Genomic DNA, 11,866 nt, shown 5'->3' with positions numbered 1-11,866 from the left:
GAATTAAAAAATTCTCTCTGGTCGACGATAGTCCTTATGTTTTGTTGCCGCGTTGTTGCCAGGTTTTCTTGCATAAATTTTTTCTAGTCGATAAATCATATGCAAAATTTTGACAAACTTTTAAATCATTTTACTTCATTTATTTAATTATAGAAACTATATCAAGTCTTATGTATTTATAACTAATAATTACAATTTGAAAATTTCGGCAGAAATAATTTATATAAATAAAAAGACACATTGTTTTCAGTTAGTTTTTATTCTTTAAATAAAACGTTTCATATTTTCTAAACGGATGACTTTAGTATTGAAATATTTACACAGGTATCTCAAATGAAAATAAACAATTTACAACAATAAAAAAAATAATACAAAAAAGTATGGCAAGAAAATTACAATATCATCATCCCTTGATACAAGGTTCACAAATTGTTTACACTTTTATATTTGTAATAAATTGCACTCATACGTAATTTATTTATTTACACGTACTCTTCGGATGGTTTAGGAGCGTTCGTCAATCGTAACGCTGATGGCACTCGACTATTTACAGTATCCGGTAATTCCGCAATGTCTTTAAAAACACCAGCAAAACTTTCAAAATTCGGTCCCCAATTGAGAAAATATTCCCAACCTAATGCCGTCGTCGGGGGCGATCCCGTATCAGTCCTATACATAGGCCCCCCCAATTCATCGTCAGAAGCTACTAAAGTACTCATAGAACCTCTGTAAGATGAATCGAATCCGTCGTAACACGGTGGTGGTATATTACTTTTGTTACCCGAACTCGATTTTGATTCACTAGGTTTGTACTTTTCTCCGCTCAAACTGGCGTTGTCGTATTCGATTTCCGAACACGTGAAACTATCGTGACCACTTTCGTCGGTAGTGGTACTACTGTGGTGCGTTTCTGGCACTGGCGAATGGCGCAAATGGTGATTATTTCCGCCCCCGCGAGGTGCTTCGCTAGAACTCGAAACCGCATCGAGCGTGGATACTAAACTAGAGGTGCGAGGGCGAGATTTCAGTCTTTCTATTTCTTCGGCGGTTAGCCCCATTCCTGGAGGCGACGAGGTAACTGGTGGCGGTGCTGTTACTTTTCTACCATTAGAACTTTGTCCGCTCAATTGTGACATTACGGGACTGTTCAAACTTCTTTCACTATTACTATGTAAAACGTCTTTACCTACTCCACCCGAACTGGAGGTAGTTGCTAATAAAGCGCTTTGTAAAGGTTTACCGCTGATGTCGTGCAGCGTTAATATTCTTGGTTGTTGGGCACTCATTTCGCTGCTCGGACTCAGCCTGGCCAAGGGGGTACTTTGGTGCGGACGGGAATTTGGACTAGTAACGGGAGGGGCTCTCGGAGGAAAACCCGTTGGATGATGAGGGGAATGTCTATGTTGATTTTGCCCTGGACCTGTTTGATGTTTGTGATGGTATCCGGTAAGCGGCGGTGGTGTAGCTTTATATTTTCTAACCCCACCTGCCTCTCGGTAACCTTTGTAATGATACACTATATCAATATCCGAAGGAGCAATGGAACTGGCGTTTTCCAAGTCGTAATGTTCCGGCATTTCGGAATTTAAATCGGTAGCGACGTGGTCGTGACTATGATTCGACGCTGGAGGCATCGGAGGATGATGCTCGTCTCTTATAGGTGGTCCTTTATTTATAACTTCTCGTTCTATTATATCGGGTCGTTGAGGTCTAGGTAAATCCCCTTGAAGAATATCACGTTCCTTATATTTTTTCGATAATAATTCTGGTCCTACTAACGAATGTCCTCCGATACCTCGTATAACGTCGCCGTCGGTATGATACGACATCGAATTTTCATTACCGTGCATTACTCTACTTAGAACGTTATCGTTGGTTACGTTAATTCCGTTCGGTCCCATCATACCTCCGTTTCCGTTTTGTTTTGTTTGTATTCCAGTAGGACTGTTCGAAGTACTTCCTTTTTCTTTGTATTGTTTTCTTAAACGGAACGCTACGAAAGATACTAATATAGCTACGAGTAATACCACGAAGAAAACAATCACCAAAGTTATTCCTATACTGAGAGGATCCGGAGCTGCGGCTGTTCCTACACCGATGGGGCCTTTACAATCTCTAACGACCCTTCCGTGATAACGAACTTCCGAAAATATACTTCCCGAACCGTTTAACGGTTGCATTTCATTGTTTACGGTGAAATTTGCGAAACAACCTTCGAAATAATTTAGAACAACGTCGTTAACGTAGTAGTATTCTTTTGCGACACCACCGATGGAAAGATACGTCAAATAGGGATCTAGGAAGTCGTGTACTCCGGAAGCTTCTAATTCGTCGCCGAATTTTTCATTATCCAATTTAATTCTTATACTTCGGTCGTAGGAATGTAACGTTAGGTTGTGCCACATACCGTCATTAACGATATGAGAATCCGTCATGTTAATCACAGTCGAAAGTCTACTGATGTAGACTATTTGCCCGTTAATCAATTCCACCGAAGTATAGTGCTTGTTACTCGTAGCGTAAAATATGAGTCCGTCTTTTTTAACCGTTCGGAAAAGTACACTAATAGTCTTTCCGACTTGATTTAAATTATCGCCTACTAAATCTACGAGAGATCTAGTTTTCCGATTCCAAAGCGTCGTACCTCTATAAAAATCATCCAGAAGCTGCATCCTTTTATGTTTTTTCGATATGGAGAATTCCACGAAGCCTCCTTCGCTTACGCTTATCGATTGCAAGGCGGATTGACAGTTGGGGGCTATTATGTTTGAACCGCAATCACAACTGACGGTATTCCAATGCTCCACGCAGGTACCAAAACCAAAACAAGGATTGTTGTGACACGATGCGCGATGACTACATCTATTGACGATTCCTTCGGAAGATAGTGGATGACTCAAGTTCAATTGACGGCCGTCAATCGATACGCTATGGACGCATCCGACGAAGTCGTCCGTGTGGATTTGTCCGGGCCTTTCCAGTACAGGATCTGCACTAATCAATCCTCCTATGAGCAGCGGTTGGTTATTGAAATTTAAAGTCCTGCAACAATATTAAAAAAATAAATATAAAGTACAATAATTATTTGTTACAATGTACAGGATTCGGTAATGAAACGGGAAGAAGGGCCTTGTAGTGCGCGGTGAAGTGATAGGGAAGACAGTCACAGGCCTGCCAGGACCCGAGACCCATTTAGTCTACAATGAAGCGTTGGACGGACCTCGAGCAAACTGGATTGGCGTCTAGAAAAAGAGGTGGTAGTGCCAGAACGATTCAAACCCCTGAAAATATCGTATTCGACAAGCAAGTCGATCGACCGTCCGCCTCACGCCTTCGAATAAGTGAGAGATCGGTGAGAAGGATACTCCATCAAGATCTTCGATATCACCCGTATAAAATTGTTCAATATCTTCACCCGGGTGATTATCAACAGCGACTTCGATTTTGTGAGGTTATGCTTGCCAGGTTGGAAGAAAATGATGACTAAATTAATAACTTTTACCTCTCCGGTTTTGTAAAGAAACAAAATTTCAGGTACTGGGCGGAGGAGAAGCCTCGTTTGTTTCATGAAACACCTCTTCATGCTGAAAAAGTGGCAATATCGGCAAATGGAATCATCGTTTAGGATTTTTTTGAGGATGAGGTTGAAAATACAGTTACCGTTAATTCTGAGAGATCCGTTGCAATGATTGGAATTGATCCACCCAGGACAATCCTGGCCCTCAAACATTTCGTGACGAGATTGCAGTAATACCTGTTGATATGCTGCGAAGAGTTATGCAGAACATTCAGGATCAACTCCGTCGGGGTCAACGGAGGACATTTGGTAGATGTAGTTTTCAAAACATTTTTTTTAACATTTACCATTATTGTGTTAATAATTACAAAAACATATATTTTTTCGACAATAAAATTATTTACGAAATCTTCCAGTTTTATCGCCGAACCCTTTATTAATAATATACAGGGGGTGTTCTATAAGTTTTCAGAATTGAAAATTCTTACTCCTCAATACAAATATGGCGTAACTTGTTAAAATTAATTTCTAAACTTTCTTTTCATTATTCTCTCTACGTTTATTGACGACGTGATACTTTTTACAATAAATAGTATGGAGTGTGATAAATAAGAAACAAAAGTTTAAAATAGCCGTGGCAGCGGGGAAAAATATGTGAATTTGAAGGGGGAAATACAGTTAATGAGCGAACGGCAAAGCGTTGGTTTAATCGCTTTGATAACGTACACTACCGGTCAAAAGTTTTTGCCCATCCTATAGTTTGCGTGATTTTTTATTTGTCGATGTAAGCCCCCTTTCCTTTCTCTATTTTGACAAATAATCGGCGTCGAATTGCATTTCATCAACTGTTCAATTTGTACTCGGAGCAAATATTTATAGAGGCACTGGAAGAAAATTAACGGTTTACCAATCAACAACCTCCGCTATGCGGATGATACTGTCTTATTGGCAGATCTACAGATGATTCTTTATGGTGATTAATATGAGAAAAATACAAAATGTAGATCTGTATATAGAAACGGATCCCATTGAGATAGTACACCGCTTCAAATACAGAAATTATGAATGGAACCCTGATTTAGTTATTTAGATTAGAATTGAACAGGCAAGATCCACATTCATAAAAATGAGAAAGCTCTTGAGTGACCGCAACCTGAGCACTCTCCACGTTGCTTTACGGTGTGGAAGGGTGGACACTAAAATTAGCATTAATGCAAAAATTAGAAGCTTTTGAAATGTGGCTGTATAGACGCATTTTAAGAATACCTTGGATTGATAGAGTAACCAATACGGAGGTACTAACAAGAATGGCTAAAGATTTAGGATTGCTTGTAGCTATTAAAAAAAGAAAAGCGTCCTACCTAGGCCACATATTTTGAAATGAAAGTAGAAGACGGCACTGAAAAGAAGAATCATTGTCTATTTGCTTCCACTCAATTTGCAGATCAATCCATTTTTGAATTCATCTATCTTTTCGGAGGTCTTCCTAAAGGATTACCGTCTCGACGATCTTTGCTAATCTTTCTCTGGTCATCCTGTTCAGGAGTTTATTCCAAGCTCTTCTACGTTTACGTCCCCATCTGACTATATCTTCCACATCACACTCGTGTCTTATGTCTGTATTTCTCTTTCTGTCTCTTAATGTGTGTATATGTTTTCATTCATATTTTCATTTCTGTTGCTCGAACAACATTTCCATTTTGTAAAGTGGAAATAGGACATTGCTACCTGACTTCCCTGTTCAATTTGTCCCACAACAACTGAATAGGGTTGAGTTGGGGCGATTGTGACGACCAAATCGTTACTTTCAGTAAATTCTCCCTTTCAAATACTCTTTGAACAGCTTCGAGGAATAGAAAAAATTGAGTATCGAGTCATTCAATATTTGTTTTTGAAAGATAATACGTCTACAGAGACTCGGCGTCATTATTTACAAACCTAAAGTTTTGGGCAACCTGCGATATCATCTAAATATTTCAACAAATGGTATTGGACAATCGACTGATTAAAGTTAGAAAGTTAAAAGAATCGTTCTTAGGATATACGTTAGAAACTCAACACGTTCCGGTTCGTACGCTTTGATTTTGTGCTAGGTAGTACTAGCGGAACTGACACGTGAGAAACATCAACAAAAACTGAGACAGAGCCAGATCAGACGTTTGTTAAATCAACTGTGTGTTGTCATCAATCTATTAAGATGAAGAAAAATGATTGAATTCGTTTATGAAGATGAAAGAAGATGAATTCGAACTGCATAAATTATTCATTATAATTTTATTATGAATTGTAATATTCATTTTTATATACATATAAAAGTGGAGTCATTCTTAAAAAAGAAACTAGAGAAAGTAATATCACACTTATCGCTTGTCAAGTTTCATAAAAACCTCTATGTTAAAAATACACCTGTCAAAAACTTGACAGAAAACAGAAGAAACTTGACAGCGAACGAACAACACGTTGCCGATCGCTACCGGTAGGTAGCGGTAGCGCTACGTCCGCTAAATGGCGACCACTGCGTTCGAATGAACATTTTCTAGACCATATTAACGAATTTTTCAACCGATTCATAACTCTAGATGAATCCTAAATCCACCATAACACTGTTAATACGAAAAAGGGAGAAATTTGCAAAAAAACTACCGCACTTTTCCCTAAGAACCAAGCCCTTCTCACACTTCGGTGATCGCAATGGTTAAATTCATAAATTGCATCTCGGATTCTTTCAACATTGACCGTATACACAAGATCTGGTCTTCAATGACTTTTTTCTCTACCCTAATTTTGTTTATTTGTTATGTTATGTGTTTTATAATAGGTCGTATTATTACTGTCATCAAAATTTTTTACGCAAATCAACAAAAAAGTATCATCAACAGTTTCCAAGAATTCAATATAATTTACTATCTAGTTTAGGTCGTTGTTTACTTTTTAGAGTGAATAAAATTTGTACTTACCCACTGGGACCAATACCATCGGCGTAGCAAGTTTCGTCACCAGGTTTGCAATCTTCACATACGTCTCCGTTGTCTGTACAGCTTCCAATATTTAAAGAAACGACTTTACCGTTTCTCGTCGCTGTTATCTTATACCAATTACCATCTGCTAAATTACTAGTTTGTCCTTCGACGCTAACCAACGTTATGGCCGTCCTTGCGCCTCCCGACGAGAAAACCGCTTTACCTTGTATCAATTCCAAAGCGACGAAATCACTTCTACCGCCCGTCTGTAAACCGTAGTTGTAAACGAGCAAAGCGTTCGGTTTTGTAGTAGAAAATATGAAAGATATATCATTAGTAGCGGTATTTAACGAAGGGAAACTCATATAAGACAATTCTTCGAAACCAAAAGTTGTTTTTTCGCAATGCCTACCGTATCTACCGTCGACGCAATTGCATTTATAACCCGGTTTTAGACTAATACAGAGACCGTCGTGTAAACACGGATTAGGTCTACAAAAATCTGCTAGAATTTCGCATTGATTACCCTTGTAACCGGATCTACATAGGCAGAAGAAAGATGATCTGTCGGGCGTTTCTCTACAAGTTCCACCATTTTGACAAGGATTCTCGAAACAAGCGAAATCTTTTTGGGACTCGCAGTGACGTCCGTCTTTTCCTGGCGGACAAACGCAGTGGAAATTAGAACCTTGTCGTCTACAAACTCCACCTTGTTTACAAGGATTAGGTACGCAAGGATCTTGTCTTTTGTTACAGTTGTTGCCGGCGAAACCGCTAGCGCATTGACATTTATATTCATGGATTACCAATGGCGAGGTTAAAATTAAATTTTGACTGTCGGATATCACCGTAGTCTTTTTAACTTCTAAAGATTCTAAACAAATACCGCCGTTTTCGCAAGTATTTTCATCGCATGGTGAATATCCTACTACGACGTCTCTAATTTGGAACAAATTTGCTACGGTTTCTCGTTTATTCTGAATTTTTTCTATCAACTCATGTTTGGTTTTATAATTATCGCCGTTTCTAACTGCCATCGTTATTTCTAAACCGTCATTATTTTGATGTAAGCTGTATAAGATGAGAGTATCTTCATAATTCAAAATACTTTTTAATACGTCTAAAAGTCCTCGGTAATATTGAGTTAAAAAAGTTTCAGCTGTGATGTTGGTGATAAATAGAGTAATAGAATTATCAACGGTTTTATTAGAGAACGATATAAATTCCACACTGACCGTTGATATAACATCCGAATGTCTTCCGTCATTACCGGAAACGGATAAGGAATAACCTAAATTTTGAGTGATTTTTGACGTATACAAATTACAACCAGTCGGAATGGTTAATACACTCGATTGAGACGGTTGTACGATACGACATTTATAATCGCCTATTAAATCGTGATCGTTCGGATGAACATCGGCAATCTTGCCCGTAGGAAACGAATTATTAAACACGTACACCATCACGTGTACAGATCTAGAACTTGAAGGACTGTCATTTTCGTCTTGTACTTGTATCCTAACGACGTGTTGCGATTTCAATTTCGGTATACCGTTATCTTCGACTTCGACTACGATATTCAATTCCGGAATTAATTCTCTGTCTATTATCTTCGTAGATACTACTGTTCCGGAATGTTTATCGATACGAACGTAATCTTTGTGTTTACCACCGATTAGTTGGTACGTAAACGGTGCGCCGTTGGGAGGTAAATCTGGATCTTTGGCGGATAGTACCATAATTTTAGTATTGGGAGGTTTATTTTCTAATATATAACCTACAGGAGCTGGTTCGAACACCGGACCATTATCATTGATATCGGTTACGTGGATTTTTACCGTAGTCGTACCAGTTTGAGGTGGTATTCCGGTATCTATTGCACCGACGATTACCGAGTAGGTTCCAATAATTTCTCTATCTAATCGTTTGGAAGTGTGTATTTCTCCGTTTTGTGGATCGATTTTGAATACTTGATCGATATTTCCATCGAGTATTGAATAACTGAATTGATTGTTTTGTAATCTGACGTCTTTATCTATGGCTTTAACTGATATTAATTTAGTACCGATGCTAACTCCTTCGGATACTTCGGTTTCGTATAGGTTTTGTAAAAATTCCGGTGGATCGTTACCATCTTGTACGGTTATTATTACTTGAGCTTCGTCGGTGTCGTTACCACGTATACCTCCTGCATTTTTAGCCATTACTGTTAATACTATACGACTCTGAGTTTCCCTATCGAGATTTCTTGATACTCTTATCGTACCGGTTTCTGCGTTTATGCTAAATCCTTTATCGTTACTAGATCCTATCAAGAGATAATAAACTTTACCCTCTTCTCCGCTATCTTGGTCTGTGGCTTGAACGGTACCGACTCTTGTTCCAACTTCTGTTGATTCGGATACGTCGAAATGAAATACGGGTTGTATAAATCTAGGGAAAAATTCATTTACACCTGTGATGTGTACTTTAACGATGGTTGTACCGTACATCGAAGAATCCGGATTAGCGGCAACTATATTTAATATATACTGATCTTTTTCTTCATAGTCGAATGTTATTTTGGAAGTTATAACTCCTGTTGTTTTATTTATTAGAAAAACTTCCTCGTCGGTACCGTCTGATATCGAATATTCTATGATGGCGTTTTTAGGAGAATCGATATCTATAGCGACGACTTTATAAACAAAACTTCCGGCCGGTAAATTTTCCGATAAATAAGCTTCGTAGACGGTTTCGTCGAATTTCGGCGCGTTGTCGTTGATATCCGTAAGGGTAATCGTCAACATTGCAGTAGTACGTCGCGGTTTAAAACCTAAATCCTCCGCCGTTATATTCAATCGATATTCTTGTATATTATCGTAATCGAGTGGTTGAAGGATCGTTACAGCTCCTGTCACGGTATCGACGGTGAATTCTTTACGTTCGTTACCTGCTGATATTTTGTATCTGACCATACCGTTAGGACCTTGATCTCTATCGGAAGCACTGACTATTAAAATAGTAGATCCTAAGGGTTCGTTTTCAGGTACGATTACTTGGTAACTGAGCGCCGTAAATACGGGACTGTATCTATTTTCCCCGGTAATTATTAAAGTTACTGTCGTTTCGGTTTGTTGCGGTGGTATTCCTTTATCGATCGCGCGGATCCTCAGAATATATACGGTACCTACGGTGGATACTTTTTCTTTTAATCTGATCCAACCGGTAATCTTATCGATTGCGAAAATATTCGAACCGTTACCACCTAAGATACTATATTCTATATCGGCGTTAACCCCAACATCGAGATCATCTTTTGCAACAACTTTCAATACTTCTTGACCTTCGATCGCATCTTTAGGTACCGGTGTGAGATATTCTTGTTGTTCAAAACTTGGTGCGTTGTTGTTGGCGTCTATGACATTTATTGTTACCAAACATTCCGAAGACATCGGGGGTTTACCGTTATCTGTAGCTAATATTGTTAGAGAGTAAGTGTTTTCCGGCGAAGATTCCAGAGGGGTGTATTTATATCTGAGGCTCCTTTTGCTAAAAATTTCTCCCGAAGCTGGATCTACGGTGAATAAATCGGAAGGTTGTTGTAACGAATAACTTATAACTGAATTAGGACCTTGTTTATCTCTGTCAGTAGCCATAACTTGTCCTACGAAAACAATTGGTCTTTGTAATTCGGGAAAATTGAAACTGTAAAAAGATTGTTCGAATTCTGGTGCATTATCGTTTTGGTCTTGAATCGTAATGGTGATAGGAGTTTCTGCTGTCCAAGCTAATTCAACTGCGGCTACTTTTAATATATATTCGTCCTGTTGTTCTCTATCTAAGTATCCTGCTACCGTAACGTTGCCGCTTATCGGATCTATTTTGAATTTTTCTCCAGGATTCTCGGTGAAAATGTAAGTAGCGTTCGTATTTTCTCCTATATCTCGATCGGAACTGGTTACTCTAATAACGAACGAACCGATTTCAGCGTTTTCGGTTACGTTGACACTGAATAATCTGGTGAATCTCGGAGGATTGTCGTTTTTATCCAAGACGGTAACGAGAACGGTGGCTGTACTTGAAAGTTGCGGTGAACCTTGATCGGCGGCTTCTACCACCAATTCATAATTCGATATATCCTCCCGATCTAAGAGACTGTTGGTATAAATCTCTCCGGTTTCGGCGTCTATTTCGAAAGCTCCTTCGAAATCGTCAAGAAGTTTGTATTTGACTTTACCGTTTTCTCCAGAATCGGCGTCGGTAGCGGAAACTTTAACGACCAGAAGCGGAGGAATTTCTTCTTCGAGAACGGAAGCGTTATATAATAAAGTACTCATTATCGGAGGATTGTCGTTAGTGTCCGTTACGTTTATTGTTAGTTGTAGGACGCTTCTAAGAGGTGGAGTATCCGAATCTTGTGCTTCTATCCAAACTTCGTAAACTGAAGAAACTTCGTAATCTAATCCTTGTCCTGTTATTTGAATTTCGCCGCTATTTTTATCGATTTTTAAAGCGTCTCCTATATTCCCACCGGCAGTAGCGTATCTAATAGCAGCAGCTGGACCTTTCTTTGGCGAAGTCGCTTTCACTCTGGCTATAATTTTGCCTTCTTCTACGTTTTCGGCTAATACGAATTTCGTTTTTGTCGGTGTTGCGAATTTCGGAAAAAAATGACCAGGTTTTAGATGAACTCGTAATTCCGTACTTGTTCTTCTCGGGTATTTACCGCTATCCGTGGCTTCTATTTCGAGATTGAAAGTGCTGGTAGACGATCTTTGTAGATCATAAATTGCTTTTATCACTCCCGTATTTTCGTTTATGGTGAAATTTCTTGCGTGTTCACCCATTAATCGGTAAACGATTTTTGAATTCATACCAGAATCTTCGTCGGTTGCTCTTGCGCCGAAAACGAACTCTCCGGCTTTAGTTTGATCCGAAATGTATATTTCGTATTTACTTAAATCGAAAGCTGGCGAATTATCGTTTTCATCGGCTATATTTAAAGTTAAATTGACCGCTGAAGCTCGGGGTTCCGTCGTAGAACAATCTTGTGCCATTAAAGTTAAAAAGTACGAGCTAATTTCTTCTCTATCCAAAGAAACGGCCGTTGTTATCACTCCAGTGTTATAATCTACTTTAAATCTTTCGACTTTATCCCCCAAAAGACTATATCGAATTTTTCCATTTAAACCGATATCTTTGTCCGTAGCTATTGGAGATAGAACCCAAGTTAGCGGTGGCATATTTTCTTTGATAATTGCTTGGTAGGATTGTCTTTTGAACTCCGGACTGTGGTCGTTAACATCTTGTACTACAACTCGTACTGTTCCTGTTCCAGTTAGAGGTGGTGATCCTGAAACGTGAGAAATATTATTAAAACTACATTCTTTGTTTATACTGTAAA

General features: G+C 38.8%; 1 protein-coding gene across 1 annotated transcript in view; it reads right to left on the bottom strand.

Moving 5' to 3' along the window:
* Window positions 1-240: 240 nt before the first annotated feature.
* LOC130445301 (cadherin-related tumor suppressor) overlaps window positions 241-11,866 on the bottom strand; it is a 209,998-nt gene continuing 198,372 nt past the window's right edge. The window contains exons 8-9 of the mRNA XM_056780866.1: window positions 6,475-11,815; window positions 241-3,042 (exon numbers count right to left, since the gene is read on the bottom strand). Coding sequence (XP_056636844.1) covers window positions 483-3,042; window positions 6,475-11,815 — 7,901 coding nt within the window. The 3' untranslated portion in view covers window positions 241-482. The remainder of the gene's footprint in view (window positions 3,043-6,474; window positions 11,816-11,866) is intronic.

The sequence above is a fragment of the Diorhabda sublineata genome, chromosome 6 (assembly GCF_026230105.1).
Source record: "Diorhabda sublineata isolate icDioSubl1.1 chromosome 6, icDioSubl1.1, whole genome shotgun sequence".
NCBI classification, from domain to species: Eukaryota; Metazoa; Arthropoda; class Insecta; order Coleoptera; family Chrysomelidae; genus Diorhabda; species Diorhabda sublineata.
Note: the sequence above shows the minus strand (reverse complement) of the source record. Positions and strands in the feature narration are given on the sequence as shown.